This window comes from Gopherus flavomarginatus, chromosome 1, assembly GCF_025201925.1.
Source record: "Gopherus flavomarginatus isolate rGopFla2 chromosome 1, rGopFla2.mat.asm, whole genome shotgun sequence".
Lineage (NCBI taxonomy): Eukaryota > Metazoa > Chordata > Testudines > Testudinidae > Gopherus > Gopherus flavomarginatus.
The window spans coordinates 47,275,388-47,291,822 of record NC_066617.1 but is presented as its reverse complement, the minus strand read 5'-3'; the positions used below and the strand labels follow the sequence as shown (position 1 = coordinate 47,291,822).

Sequence of the window (16,435 nt, the reverse complement as noted above, 5' to 3'; positions counted from 1 at the left end):
CACACACAGACCACTGAAGAAAGGTTAAACTCTGAACTGGCTCCCTAGCTTCCTATTCACTTGAAACTTTTATGAAAAGGTCAAAAAACAGTGAAATTCACAGCTCATGTCTACATGTGTGTTTAACATTAAATACACAATAGTGACAAACTGAGAGCAGTAAGGACATTTAACATGGAGTTAAAGTTAAATTACTAGGAAAAAAGCACCCACTCTCTTCAACTTTAAAAATGAAGAAGCCATTACAACATTCTGGGCAGTAGTGATTTTATTGGCTGCCATAAGGCACCTTATTGTTTTTCTACACAGTTCCCAAACAAGTAGAAAAAACTTTAAAATTTTAATACTGTGTAAAAACCCCACTTGTCACAAAGCACTGCTATTGGAATAAACACATTTTTCAAGAGCTTGTCTGACTGTAAAAAATAATACTATGAAATAAACATTTACACAAAAATACAGTAAAATGCACTTTTCCCACCTCAATAAATAGATTGTAACTCTGTTGCCATTTGGCAATTTGAGTCAACAGAGAACTTTCAATGAAGAAAAGGCTAGAGTGAAATTTCTCCTTTACTCTTACATTACATTTATTACAATGCATCCAGAACAATAAACCAGTAGATCATTTTTTTCCTTATAGTCTTTCATTTTTATCTGGAGGGGAGAAAGGAGGAGTAGGAGAAAGAGGGGTCCATCTATAAAGATTTGCTACTCTCATACTGATCCCTAGTTTGGAAAGAAAATATGTTTTATTTTTACTAAATAAATCCAGTTCAAAGAACATACTGTTTTGAAAAACACTATCTACAAATTAGGTCACATTTAAAATAATAAAGTATAATGATCATATTCATGGTTTTTAAAACCTCTGTGTAATGTGTTTTAATTTAAAAATTAAACAATCATCTTAGGATAAAAATAGAGGTTTTTAGATTATCTTTAAATGAAACAGCTAAAATAAAGATGCTGTTAAAAAAGAAAAGAAAATTTTACTCTTTTTACATATGTTGCAATTTTTAAACCCAAGCATTTCCTTGAATTGTAGCTCTACTATATATACACACACACAAAGAACCATATATTTATATCCACATATATCCCTGAACATTTTCCCAATGGTTTAGTAGAAATGTGTTCAAAAGTCCATTTTGTTTGCCTCTCAAATATAGGCATTTCTATGGAAGACTGTTATCTTTCTATGATGTTTTCTTTTTTTTAAAGTGTCTTTAGGAGTGTCTATCTACTTGTGTAGATATCAGTGTCTTATATGCTGTACATCTTATGGATAAATATCACTGCATCCAGTAAATGGTGCTTTCTATGCAAAACAATTGTTTCATAGCTCTAGGAAGCTGAGAGACAGATCTTTGATCAACTGTCCTTCCATGGAGGTATCTCTATTTCTGTTCATTAGCTATTTTCTGAAACAGAATGGTATACTTAAAAATGCAGGAGACAGAACAGGGAAAAAACAAAACAAGAGCCCCATAACTTTGTGACTTCACACATTCATTTGTATCACCTACAATTCCTCCATTTCAAAGTGTGTGTTAAAGCTGTTTGCCATGGACGTATGTTCAAAGATCCTTGTCAGGCTGGGTTTCAGCAGCTCTACTGAATGACATGACAAGTGTTGTGAGGTGTCATTCTTCAAGGACATCATTTGATCTGTCCCAGGATCCCTTCTGTCATAATACAGAGCCCACAGCAAAGTAATAGTGAGGATCATAGCCAAAATCTGTGTAACTCCGATAGAGATTCCTAGAAATCGCAGCACTTGCAATTGTTTCGTTCCTCTCAAGAAAGTGTACATTTTTTTACCACAACCCTATAGAACAAAACAGATAAAAAAAGTCAGTCAACATTATTTGGATCTGCCTCAAGAGTTCCAAATGCTTATTTTTAAACAGATATAGTATCTACTATTGGCCTTTTGACCCATCAAGGGTTACATTTCCATTCTTGAAACCATGCTTTGTAAAATTGTTTTGCTTGCTTCTTTTCCCTTTCCACAATCTTGTCTCAAAATCCTTTCATGGATTTAATTCACATAACAGTCTCCCAGAGATCTGTTTGTTCCATATTTCTCTCCACTCATGACCTCTGCTCATCTAATCTGTGATCCTATCAACCTTGTTTACTTTGAAAAAAACTCAAGTAATTATTTTTTCCAATATTTAAGACAGCTCCATCAAATCTTTTCTTACTCACCTTTTTTTCTAAACTACAGACTTTAGACTTTTTAAGCCTGTTGCTATAAAGCTTTTTTTAAGCTGTTGCTATTAAGCTTTTAAATCATGAGAAACTCTTAACTCCCTTTTGATTTTTCCAAACAGAACATATTTTTATAATAACACGAATAGAAATTAAACCAATATCCTAAGCAAAGATTTGCCAAACTGTATAACTTCATCATGGCTTTCCCCAGACTCTTCAAGTGTTTTAGGTACATACATTATATATCATCATCTTATTCTGAGCTCCTGACTTCTGTAGAAAGAGTCTAGACAGTGGATAAAATTACACCTCTACCCCAATATAATGCGGTCCTCGGGAGACAAAAATCTCACCACGTTATAGATGAGACCGCGTTATATCAAACTTGCTTTGCTCCCCCCTGTTCCCTGACTGCCCCTCCAGAGACCCCTGTCCCTAATCACCCCCAGGACCCAACTCCCCACCCAACCCCCCTGTTCCCTGACTGCTCCGATCCCTATCCACCCCCTGCCCCGACAGGCACTCAACATCAGCGGCGCGAAGTGGAGCAGCCCGGCCCCAGTCCGGTCCACTCTGCCAGCTCCCAGCCACGGCGCTCCACTTCCTGCCGTCGGTGAGTGCGGGGAGGTTGGAGAAAGGATGTCCCTCCGCACTCACTTGCAGCGAGAAGCGGAGCAACACGGCCCCAGCCTGCTCCGCTTTCCTTGCCCTGGCCCCAGTCATGTGGCTGGGGAAAGGTCCTGCACTCACCTGCGACGGGAAGTGGAGTGACACGGCTGGGAGCTGGCGGAGTGGAGCTGGCTGGGGCTGGGCTGCTCCTCTTCCCACTGATGAGTGCGTGGAGGCTGGGAAAGGGCACCCTCTGCACTCACCGGTGGCGGGAAGCAGAGCGACACGGCCCCAGCCCGCTCCACTCTGCCACCTCCCAGCCGCGGCACTCCGCTTCCCGCCACAGGTGAGTGTGGGGAGGTTGGGGAAAGGACACCCCCCCATACTCACTGGCAGCGGGAAATGAAGCGCTGCGGCTGGGAGCTGGCGGAGTGGAGCAGGCTGGGGCCGGGCTGCTCTGCTTTCGCCACTCCTGGTGAGTGCAGGGGGGATCCCTCCCCTCCCCCGAGCAACAAGGCTGGGGCCAGGGCAAAAGAAGCAGAGTGGGCTGCTCCCGGCCCCCCGCTAATCCCCCGGGCCACTCTGGGACTGCGGGGCCCCCAAAAGTGCCCTCCCACAGCTCCTGTCCCCTAGACCCGGGGGGGGGGAGCCCCTGACTGCCCCCGAGACCCTCTCCCCTTATCGGACCCCTCAGCCCCGGCCTGGCCCGGCACCCTTAACATGCTGCTCAGAGCAGCGTGTCAGAGCTTTTCCGCGTTGTATGCAAACCCGCGTTTTATGGAGTCGTGTTATATCGGGGTAGAGGTGTAGTTACATTAATGCTTTCCAGTGACAGAACAAAGCTAAGTGGTCTTTCTGACTGTGGAAACACTGAAGGAATGTAGCCTTTACAGAAGGATTCTTGATCAGTTTCTCCAAAGTATTAGATATAAATAGTTTTCCTTACTCACAAAGTACATTTTTACTATTCCACCTCTTCTTTCTTCAACTAACAGCCTCTGTTCATTGCAAAAGAAACCACTCACGTATGTTTTATAGCTAGGGCAACTCACCAGGGCTATACTCTAAAATTAATCAGACTTTGTGCTCATCTGTAGGTAGAAGATTCTTTGTGGTTTTTAAATGGTGAAACCTTTAGGTTATGGACTGTTTTTATTCCTGTATCTTATATTGGGCTGAGCATCTTATTGCTACTTACAGTATAGTAACATATTCAACCTATTTGAAAACATTTTGTTCTTGAGTAATAGAATGTTTAACATAAACTATCACTTACTGTAACTAAAACACAGCAATGAGAGCAATATTGTGAGAAATTGCACTGAAGTTTACCAATCCATAACAAAGTAGCTTCCCTACACACACAGCATTGTCACTCATCCCTCCCCCAAAATCACTCTTCTTCCTCAGCAAACTGGTCTGAATGCCTCAGTGCTGCTCTGTCAATCAGAATTATTTTAACATTTTATACTGAAGGCCACATCACCTTCTTATTTATTATATCTATTACCATAGCACCTAATAGCCCCAGTCATGACCAGGAGCACATTGTGGAAGATGCTGTTCAAACACAGAACAAAAGATGGCCCCTGTCAAAAAGAACTGCAATCTAAGGCCTTGTCTACACTAACAAAGTAAATCTAAGTTAAGCTAGTTAAGTTACATAAGTTACGTAAGAGAAGTTGACATAGCTTAAATCAACTTACAGCGGTGTCTACACCACACTATAATCGACAGGCGAGCGCTCTTCCATCGACTTATCGCATCTTCATCAGACCCGCTAAATCAATGCCGCAGCATCGACTGCACCAGTGCTGATCTAGCTATACTGAAGACAAGCCATTAGCATCTTATTGCGGTGATCACTGCATGCAGCACCTCTCCTCCCATTCATGATCACATAATATCCAGCATGCAGCTACAGCCATTCCTGACATAGAAAAGTACTATTAAGAAAGTATTGCATTTCAGCTGTTTTTAAAATGTAAAATCAAGGCAGAGTCAGGACCACTTGACCACCCAGCTGTCTGCACACCATCACCAAGTGCTCCTTGGACCACAGTTTGATAACCGCTGATGCAGACAATAATTTTACAGGAAAACACCCAAACCAAAATATCCAAGGCTGACTGTCTTCTCTCTTCAGAAAAAACATGTAAGGAGCCTTGCAGAGTCTTCCTTGAACCAGTCTCTCTTCAGAAAGAAGAGTTTTGGGGAGGCGGAGACACAGATTTTTAAGCCCAGGCATCCAAGTCCCCTGTCCTGGCCATGTGTCTCATGGATCTGTGCGAAAGGGAGCTGTCCTGCAGGGATGGCCCTTTCACCTTAGCAGGATGTGTCCAGGAAAAGCTACAGGCAGAGCCCCTCTGCAGCCATTCAGTAATAACTGTACATGGGGAACCAATAGGAGGTAATACAACTGCAAATTATATTTCATCCCTGCCCAGATTTCCACATTAAAATCAATCCCAAGGGAAAGTGCTGTGGAGAGCGGCACTTCAGCTCCTTCAGCCCAACCCAGCTCTATACCACCCCTGAACTCTACAGAGATTTAAAGGTGGGTCTTCTGCACAGGGCAAGTGAGGGGAAATGCACAGAGACAAAGGTCTGCACAGGATAGTGTGACGTAAGCACACAGTCACTAGTACCAATAGGACACTTCAATAAACCATAGGGTTGGTCATGTTATTTTCAAAATGTTGTTTCTGTGATTATGACCCTATTAATCAATTCCTCATATTCTTATGACAAATAAGTAACTGGCCAAAATGATAGGCTTTTAACACTGAGCATGACCACGTTAGTATTCCAGTTATGTTAAAAACTTCCAGAAACCAACATTTATTTCAAATGCCAAAGTCATAGATGCCCATTTACATGACTAACAGCCTGATTCTACATGCGCTTCACATGCAGACTCCCACTGAAGTCAACAGGTCCCTTACTTAGATCTGAAAGGAATAAACTATTCTCATGTATTCCGAAAACATTATGCCAGAATACATTAAAGGACTTTGACATCTTTGACAACACAGACTTTCAACAGCTTCATTCTGTCAATGCTGTAACACAGGTGAGACTCAGAGCACAACAAAAAGCAAATTTGGGCTTCTATGAAATTTCAAAACAAAAATCTTTGCAGCAAAAGACCTTTAATTCAAACTGATACAGAACAAGAAAGTCACTTGGGCATGTTTTCCTAAGCAAAATACATTGTTTCAATTATGCTGCTCCAAATTTGTTTTTAACTGTGAAGAAACTAGCTGCATTTAATATTTTCTGATAACTGATGAGGAACTAAAGTGCATGCTGGTCACAGTTAAAAAATGCTTACCCAGAGCAGTACTCAAATTCAGTTCACCTGCTGCCTAGAGGAAACATCAGCATCTGAGAGCAACAGCATTAATCCCTACAGCTCCTGCAGTACAGACATGCAACTAAGACAAATTATACCAGATCTCTCTAGGCTGGGGATCAGCAACCTCTGGCACGCGGCTTGTCAGCATAAGCAACCTGGCAGGCCAGGCCAGTTTGTTTACCTGCCGCGTCGGCAGGTTCGGCGGATCGTGGCTCCCACTGGCCGCAGTTCGCCGTCCCAGGCCAATGGGGGGGCGGAAAGCACTGCGGGCTGAGGGATGTGCTGGCCGCAGCTTCCCGCCTCCCTCATTGGCCTGGGATGGTGAACCATGGCCAGTGGGAGCTGCGGTCCGCCGAACCTTCCGACACGGCAGATGAACAAACTGGCCCGGCCCGACAGGGTGCTTACCCTTATGAGCCATGTGCCAGAGGTTGCCGACCCCTGCTCTAGGCTGCCTCCTTCCACTTAATGATGCTCTTACATTTCTGCTCTTGTTCACATTCAAAATCAGTTTCTAAAACTAGAACTATTCAGCCATTCCCATTATCCCCAATTTATACATTTTATTTATGTCAAGTATCAGAGGGGTAGCCGTGTTTGCTGCTTTTACAGATCCAGACTAAGAATCCTGTGGCACCTTATAGACTAACAGACGTTTTGGAGCATGAGCTTTCGTGGGTGAATACCCACTTCCTCAGATGCATGTCTGACATGCATCTGAGGAAGTGGGTATTCACCCACGAAAGCTCATGCTCCAAAACGTCTGTTAGTCTATAAGGTGCCACAGGATTCTTTGCTCATTTTATTTATGCATATTCTATATACTCAGAGTTGGTAAATTGCAATTAAAAGACATATAAATATACTCTCCTAGGCTGAAGTAAAAATCTATGTCAAGAACAGCTCTTACATTAGTGACAACTCAATACCAACTATAACAATTTGTAATGATCACTCAGTATAGTATTACTTTCTCAAGCTTGCAAAGTTAAAGATTTAGGGCCTTATTCTCCTATATACTATGGCCATTTTACACTGCTGGCAGTGTAAAAGGGCCTTAAAGTAGGCAAAAAATACTTTTACACCCACTTTAACACTCAGTGTTGAAAAGTGGCCATAGCGTAAATGAAAATCAGATTCGAAAAGTTTAGTTCCATTCTGAAAGTGACTATGTACAAATGACATCAACTTAGTTAACAGATCTGCTTCCTATATGTAATCAGAATCCAACAGGTTATAAAAAGGAAGGATACTTATCTGTAATTTTGTTTCTCTGAAGATAACATCTTTCAGAATTCTTATGCCTAGGCCTTTGTTTCTTATCTTTAGAAAAGCTGAACTCTCCTACCTCTCAAGATTATATTTTTTTTAATCTACTGAAGGCAGGTAGTGAGCACACCAAGCCCACTACTGTGGTCTTACATCATCCTCTGATGACTGCTGATCGTCAAATGTTCCAGACTATTCTTTCAATTGCACAGGAAGTGAAGCTCCCAAAATGAAAACCAATTCACAAAGATCAACATATGCAAAAAATAATAGCTCAAAAGGCAAAAAAAGTGTAAGAGGAAAAACAACTCAGAAAAAGGTTATTTCCAAAATCTACAGCGCAATGGGTGGGGGAGCAGGATTCCAGCATGACGATATCTTCCGTACACCAGGGTTACAGATAACTTATCTTCCTTTGAGTAACAATGCCATCTGTGCAGGATTCTGACTCTTCGAGAATAATACGCTCAGGAGATATTTCAAAAGACAATTATAGCACAGCTGCATTGAGCAGCAGCTATGTCAATGCCCACCATCAATCCAAACACAGACTTTTTTCCATCATAAAAAAAGACTATCACGTTATCTCTCAAAATGCAGCATCAGGTGTTAAAGTACAGGCCTGCTGAATGAACCCAAAACTAGAGGATCAAACTCATGGGGAAAATGTTTTTGCCAGCTGAAAATATGGTGCCACTTAACATGAAGCAAAAATATTTTCTGTGGTGGAAGAGCAGAAGCATGGCCTGCCTTAACTTGCAATTCTGCAGCAAAGAATCCAAAATAGGATTCCTTCCTGGAAGATGAATTAATCCAATAACGCTTTGGGAATAGGGGTGGAGGGAGAACCATGTAGCTGCCTTTCAGATGTCTGTGATGGAGACATCCACAAGCCAGGCAGTCTTGCCTTGGCATATCCTGCAAGGTTCAGATCACAAAGGTCATTGCAATGGAAAATTAGTTGCCCTATCTAAGGATGTTAGTCTGTTCCAAGTGAAACCAAAAAGACTGTGGACATCAAGCACAGGGAGAAAGGACTCACTGGAATGAGGACATGGAAGTGGAAAGAATGTTGGCAGAACAATAGGCCATGGATGTTGACTTCTGATCCTACCTCAGAGAGGAGTCCTGGATGAATCCTTAGCACCACCTGATTCTTCTTAATGGGGTATAACAAGGTGGATCAGGCACTAGGTCCTCAAACACTCTCATTTTATGAAGCAACATATTCCAGTGTACAGGACAGTGGGTTAAGAGTCAGGAGACTGGGTTGTATCCTGTTTCTGTCACTGACCTGCTATGTGACTTGGGCAAGACATTTCACCTTTCTGTGCTGCATTTTCCCGGTCAGTAAAATGGAGATAATGATACATAGCTTTCCTTTCTAAAATTATATGAGATCCACAGTTGAAAATCTCTACATAATAGCAATGTATTAATTCTTTAAATCAAGACTGGGTCTCTTTCTAAAAGATACATCCAGTTCAACCATCAGTTACTGTGTGTGATGTCCAATGGCATTCTTTGCCCTTAGAGCATCATCCTATCCCAGACAGGTATAGCCCAGACTTGGCTTTCATGCTGATCTCATCAGGCTGAAAATCAGGGTACATTACCCTATCTCAGTCTATTACAGCTTGGCTCCTAACAAGGTTGAGTCTTTAATTTTGGTGTTTCTGAGTAGATAGCTGGCTCTTGTCCTTCAGGCATCTCAGAAGCAATCTACCAGAAGGACCTTCTTCTCTGAGTGGAAAAGGTTTATCATGTGGTGGAATCAGATCTCAATGGACCCTTTTATCTGCCCGATACAAAAACTGTTTGAGTACCTCCTTCTTGTTTTATTTGACTAGGTTTATTTAATTGCAGTATGTTTTGGCCTTCTGATTCATTTGGAGCTTACCACTTTTAATGCAACCCTGATGAAATCTCCTTTTGAACCACTCAGTTCCTAGGAACTAAGTTCCTAAGACATGGAAGGTCATTTTTCTGGAGACAGTGAGTTCAGTTCATGAATTCCTAGGTGGAAGGCCAGAAGGAAACATAATAATCATTTAGTCCTTGCTCAAACTCTCCAAAGGTCCAAAGTGAGCAAACAGAAGTAAAATGCCAAAAGAATGCAACATCACCATAAATTCCTGAGTAGTAAATTGCAAAGTTATTGCTATAATGTTATGTCTTAAGTGTAAAGTTAAAAGCTATTTACTCTTAGGTTTTTTGTTTTGTTTTTAAGCAATGAAAAATACTAAGTTATCAACAAAATAAAACTTTTACATGCTTTTAATATTTGGTTGTTTTTCACACAGAATATGATTGTTACATTCAAGTAGAAACTACAACCGTTCCAAGACACTGTCTGTTCTAAGAAATTCAAATGATCTAAGTTTTGAAATAGGATCAAATGCTATTCCTGATTACCACAAAGTCAAACTTATTTCACATACCTAACACACACATGGAGGCAAATGTACATTTGCTCTCCCCTCAAAGGCCGTTTTCACATTTAAATACTGTATACTATGTTCCTGATGCCTCCATCTTGGAGACATCAATCACAGTTCTATTGAGAGCACAACTAATGATTTTCAGCTTTCTGCCAGCGTAAGTGATAATGCCTGCAAAAACAGCATACTTTGATGAGGCAGGCTCAAGAGCAAGTCTGTATGAGAAGAGATAAGAGCATCAATAGTGAAAGTGTTTTCTTAGTTTTAACATATTTTGATCCTGCACACACAGATTGTTTGTTCAAGTGATGCTATTAATCTCTTCAGGCTCAAATATATTTCTTCTCATTATCAATTTTTTATTCTTTTTAAAAAATATATTATATACAACTCAGCAATAATAGTGTAGACCATGGAAAACGATTGCTTTGGCATACGGTCTCCATGTATATTCACACAGGAGTGACTGTGTTATTTGTCTGTGTGCATGATCCCTGCTGGCTGAGGCATCAGAGTTCTTGGATTTTCAAAGGACTTGCCAGAGGCATCTTCCTGTCTAGGTACTTATGTGGTCATCATTACCATAGTATCTGAGGACCTTCACAATCCTAAAATCTCTTTCCATCCTGGTGAGTTGGTGAAACAGAATTTATGAATTAATTAGTGTGTGGTCTTCTATGTCCACAGCCATTTGGAGGTTCAGTAATCAGCTTGCCAAAACTGGAAGACTTATGTGACTATATTATTCAATGTAAAATAGCTATTTCAGGGTTTAGACATGTGCGAGGTGCTAACTGCATTGCTAATGCCTTATCTCATTTCTAGGTGAGCAGATTTTTGAAAGCTTCAGTTGAAAGCAGGCCAAAAATCCACCAATTCTGTATATCTGCTATGGGCATAGCCACATTTCACAATGGAAGACTTCTCTATTACTTCAGTAACCAAAAAGAGGAAGCCAAATTCTTAATATTTAAGATGATGATACCACCCCTGTAGCTTCAACTGAGTTATACCAGGAATGAATATGGCCCACTATATAAAATCTCCCTCTCCATTTCCACCCAGCAACAGATCCTTCTGCTTACCACAGCCTTTCATAAGAAGCATGACAACAGATCCATCTTTCGGAATCCATTGTCAATATATGCTCATATATTTGGAATGTGCACCTTCAGAGCAGGAGGAGTTTCCAAAATATACAGAAGTGGGAACGGGGTGAATGTTTGAGGGAAGGAGAGAGGAAAGAGAGACAAGTGTCAGGAAGACATCTCTCTCTATGGTGGGAGATGCTTGCCAAAAAAGGAAGGGAAAATTCCAAGGAACTCAGCACAAACGCCAAACATTTTTCAGACTTACACGTTATGAGTTTGGAAGTCACAGAAACATGTAAGTACACACCCTTCTGAAATATTTAAGTGTAATGCTATTTTTTCCTCCCCACCTCTTGATAAAGATCACTAAGGTCCTCGTGATGTGCCTGCTTGGAGCATCCCGGGAACTCTCTGACACAACAGGAGTCAGGAGGCCAGTCCATCTCTGTCATTTCCAGCCAATCAGTGAAGTACACCACTCCACAGCACTTAAACTGCAAAGGAAAAGTTAGCCAAGATCAGTGACTGTAGTGTGATGCTCTCTGGTCATAAAAACTAAAAACTGAACAAACTTTTAAAAACATGTATATAGAGCCAGACATACGCAAGCTATTGTTTTTAGATATTTTTTCCAGCAGCTCCTGTACAGATCCTCATTTTATGGATGCCTCTGTTGTGCCTGGACATAACCAAGCCAAAAATCAGCCAATTACATTGATATGTGATCTGTCCTTTCTCTCTCCGCCAATCCCCTAGGTCAGTGGTTTTCAACCTTTTTTCATTTGCGGACCCCTAAAAAATTTAGAATGGAGGTGCAGACCTCTTTGGAAATCTTAGACATAGTCCATGGACCCCTCAGTGGTCCACGAAGCATAGGTTGAAAACCACTGTTCTATGGTAATCACCACCTTTTGTGGACCATATGTTGAAAACCACTGCCCTCCTTAGTGCTTCACAGAAATTGCCCAAGCCTGCAATGCTGCTGTCCTTATTATGGGGGTAGCCAAGAGAAGTTTAATTGGAGGAGACACTAGTGGAATGGAGAATCCCTATACAGCTAGGGCAGACTAGAGGCAAATCTGGGCGGGGGGGGGGGGAGGAGCAGGAGGAATGCATAGGAAGAGATGTGTCAGAGCAGGGAAAGGGACAAAAATAAGGAAAAGGAAAGAAAATGAGAAAAAAGTGAAGACAATAAAAAAGCGGTAAGAAAAAAACTGAAATGGAAAAGAGGAGGAAGGAAATCTAGGGGGGAATAAAGTATCACAGGAGAATATAACCTGTATAAGAATCATAATAGTAGGAAGTCTGACCATAAGACACACCATAATAGATCATAAAAATCACAGTAACAAGCTTATAACCTAGTGATGGGATTTCATTTTTTAGGCTGCATTCACAACAAGGAGGGCTGATACAATGGCTCCAGATTTACTCGGTGCAATCCCCTGTCCTCTGTCCATTGCCTGGACACCTATTCACACATTCCCTCCCATCATACCATGGCATGGCTAACAACAATCACCTCTTTTCCTGTAAATTTTAAATTTTATCTTCCCCTCTATCTTCTGCGTCTCATCAGAGTCCCAATACTAAATTCTTACTTGGTTTTCCACCTACCTTTTCATTCAGGCCAAAGTCTTACTGAATTGCTAGGGAGTTCTGCCTGACTGAAGACTTCAAGCTTTGGCCCCTCATGTTACCTGCTTTGGGCTTTTTTCCCCATCTGTTTTCACTTTCATTCTTCTGCTTCCCGACTGTCCTTCTCCCAGCCCCAATTCTCCCTCTCTCTACCTTCCTAGCCACAAGTTTGCCCTTTCTGGTTGTTGGATCAGCAATTTGGTTTTAAAAAACATAACGTGGTGGTTAAGAAAAACAGATTTCACATCTCTCCCATGAAGTTATAAAATGCAGAAGACAGAGCTCACCGCTGATAAAAAAAAAACTGATCTTTTATAAACTAAGAAGTCTGCATTCCAACTTCGTAAAAATGGCCCAATACACCGGTGTTCATTCATGCAGAAAATAAGTACATCCAATACCTGATTTGAGAGCAGACAAAAATAATTAGCATAGGCCCAGATTTTTAAAGATATTTAGGCCCTTAACTTCCATTGATTTCCTTCCTTTAAAAATCTGGCCCCAAATGCTCAAAAAATGAGAACCCATCAGTTAGTGAGGCAGTGTGCTGTACTGCTGAAACAGTTTGTCCAATTAACCTCAAACTTTCCAAAAATCATTTCCTCTGGCTATGGACTAAACACAAGAAATTTCTATTATAAAGGGCTTTTCTATTTTTTTTTCCTCAGAGAGTCAGAGTTTGTTCTTTGGCAAGGAAGTTGATTTTTGATTTATTTAAAAATCAGCCTTTCCAGAGGAAGAGTCATTTAAGACTTATAGGGTCATTGCTGTGACACTATGATAACCAATACATAAAGGCATCTTTTTTATCTAACCAACACATACATTTAAACCAAGATATCATAAAGCAGTGTGCATGGAAATCAGGAATTGTTTATACTGTTTCAGGTAGAGACTATAGACAGACTCTCTCAATCAACCTAAACATGAAGAACTACTGTGTTTCTAGTAGCATTTGAAAAGCTTTAGCAGAAAATATCTTAAACTCTTCTTTCAGGTTCTAACACAATTACAGACTAATCAAGTGTAGTCAGGAAATGTTTAAATAAACAGGAAATCTGCAACAATGATAGATTTCAGCATTTTAACAAAAGCAACACAATGACAAGCACTTAAAGAGTTCTTTTCCTGCATGTGAACATGTATCTGGAGCTAATAGTTTTTACCTTGTACATGTCCCTGTTTCTGTGACATAATAGTTCATTCTTTAAAATGAATACAGTTCTGTATTTCTGAAGGCTATAGAGCAAAAATGTGAATGTTCAAGCCATGTTTTTTTAACCTAGTGACAGGACATAAAACTGACCACTTTAATGGAACTGCAACCCAAGAGACTGTAATGGCAACTGCTTAGAAACAGCCTTTCATACTCCTTTCCAACCAATATAATGTCTCAAATATGGCAAATCCATAGAAAGGATGCTACAAATGAAAGCATGCAGTCAGAGGGGAGGACAATAATACTAAAATACCGCATAGGATGTTCACTTTACTATATATGCAGTGAGTCAATGTTCAATTCTTCATACTTGTATTCTTCACTGAAATTAATATAAGGCCTAGGTGCTCCCATCTTTGGCAGAGAAGTAGTAGTTAACTGAAGGTATTATTTAAATCCATGAACGTTCTTATTTTGTATTATTAGTGGTATATAAATGCAGTAAAGGTTTTAACACACACTGGCACAGATTTTTAATTAGGCCTCAAATATTGCATCCACAATTAAAGGAGTCTGCAACTGTACCGTTTTTAGATACCTACTCGATCTGCAGGTGCAATAAGGCAGCTACGTTTCTAAATCAATGCAACTGCACTCACAATACTAGAGGTGTTTTTTTATATTGTAAGTCAGCGGTTCTCAAACTGTGGGTTAGAAACCCAAAGTGGGTCACCACCCCATGTTAATGGGGTTGCCAGGGCTGGCTTAGACTTGCTGGGACCCGGGACTGAAGCTGAAGCCCGAGCACCACTGTCCGGGGACGAAGCCTGAGGGCTTTAGCCCTGGGCATCAGGACTCAGATTACAGGCCCCTCCCTGGGACTGAAGCTTCTGGCTTTGCCTCCTCTTCTGGGGGCTTCAGCTGGCTCAGGCTTCAGTCCCCCCTGCTGGGGTCATGTAGTAATTTTTATTCTTGAAAGGGGTCATCATGCAATGAAGTTTGAGAACCCCTGTTATAAGTCAATGGTTTTCAACCTTTTTTTCATTTGTGGACCCCTAAAAAATTTCATATGGAAGTGCAGACCCTACTGGAAATCTGAGACAGTCTGTGGACCCCCAGGGATCTGCAGACCACAGGTTGAAAACCACTGTTCTATGGTAATAATAACCTTTCGTGGACTCCTTAGACATAGTCTGCAGACCCCGGGGGGTCCAACGACTACAGGGTGAAAACAACTGTTATAAGTCTTTGTTGGTCCATTTAATGAAATATGATCTGTATATAGAACTAATGCAGCTATAGTGCATTCTTGGAATTATATATAAATAATGCAAGTTACAAGAAGAAGGGAGGTGAAATTATGAAAATACACAATTCCTGTGTATTTGTCTAGAACTTACAAGAATTTGAGCGGTAGTGTGCCAACAGCTTTCAAGGACTACACCAAAATATAAGCCACCAGTTAGTTTGCAGAAAAAGCCTCACCTTTTTATTTATAACTAAACCTTTTTCCATCAAACAGATAAGTAGCACTTCATGCACCATTACATTTCATGAACTGACTATCTTCTTACCTCCCTCTGAAAGAAGTTCCAAGCATGAGTAAGCCACTGGTACCTAGGTAAGCCATAGTTGGTCATCCTGGCTTTTAAAGTGACCATATCTGACCATTGTACTGGGATCTGAAAAGAAAAGACAAATTGTTTCAAATAACTAGAGAGATTGAGAGTTCTCTAATAAAATCAATCATCTTGTGCCTATAGTACCAATGTCATCTATCCTGAGGTTCTAAATGCAAGTTACTTTGGATGTGCCATCTCAATTAAAAAAAAAAAAAAAAGATAATAAATGTTTCGATTTTAAACATACACAGCTTTAGTTATATTAATAGAAATAGTGAGAAAAATATTCTTTTTGTCACTTGCTTGTTTAGAAATACATGTACGGCAATAGGGGATCTAGATATCCATAAATAAAAATAATATATTTTACAGCATTTCCAAGGGTTATGTGTAAATTTCAACTAAATTATTATCAGCTGTATCTCACGAAAGTCCAGTGAAGCCCAATGAAGTCAAAAGGCAGCAGATTTAAAACAAATGTAAGGAAGTACTTCTTCAAACAATGCACAGATAACCTATGGAACTCGATGTTGTGAAGGCCAAAGGTATAACAGGGTTCAAAAAAAGAGTTAGATACGTTCATGGAGGATAGGTCTATCAATGACTACTAGCCAAGATCAAAGATGCAACCCCATACTCTCTGGGTGTCCCTAAATCTCTGACTGTTAGAAACTAGGACTGGATGACAGGAAATGGATCACTCAATAAATTGCCCTGTTCTGTTCATTCCCTTTGAAGCTTCTAGCACCAGCCATTGTAAGAAGACAGGATCCTGGGCTAGATGGACTATTGGTCTGACCCAATATGGCCATTCTCCCATTCTCCTTCCATTTACATCAAAGAGTTTTGAATCAAGTCCAGCGTGTATAAGTTTGAGTGCATACTGCTTCAAGAAATTAAAGAGTAACTTTTGTTCAGTAAGCCTTTTCCCCCATTTTTTGGAAATATTTTCTTTTCAAACAAATTACTGGGAAAGAGTTGAACTTTTTTTTTTAATTGGAGTATAAATTGCATGTCTTGCTTTCTCT

The 16,435-nt window shown here is 40.5% G+C and overlaps 1 protein-coding gene across 1 annotated transcript in view; it reads right to left on the bottom strand.

The window, feature by feature from the left end:
• Nucleotides 1–259: 259 nt before the first annotated feature.
• Nucleotides 260–16,435, bottom strand: part of TSPAN12 (tetraspanin 12) — a 62,142-nt gene continuing 45,966 nt past the window's right edge. The window contains exons 6-8 of the mRNA XM_050936350.1: nt 15,360–15,467; nt 11,339–11,482; nt 260–1,831 (exon numbers count right to left, since the gene is read on the bottom strand). Coding sequence (XP_050792307.1) covers nt 1,526–1,831; nt 11,339–11,482; nt 15,360–15,467 — 558 coding nt within the window. The 3' untranslated portion in view covers nt 260–1,525. The remainder of the gene's footprint in view (nt 1,832–11,338; nt 11,483–15,359; nt 15,468–16,435) is intronic.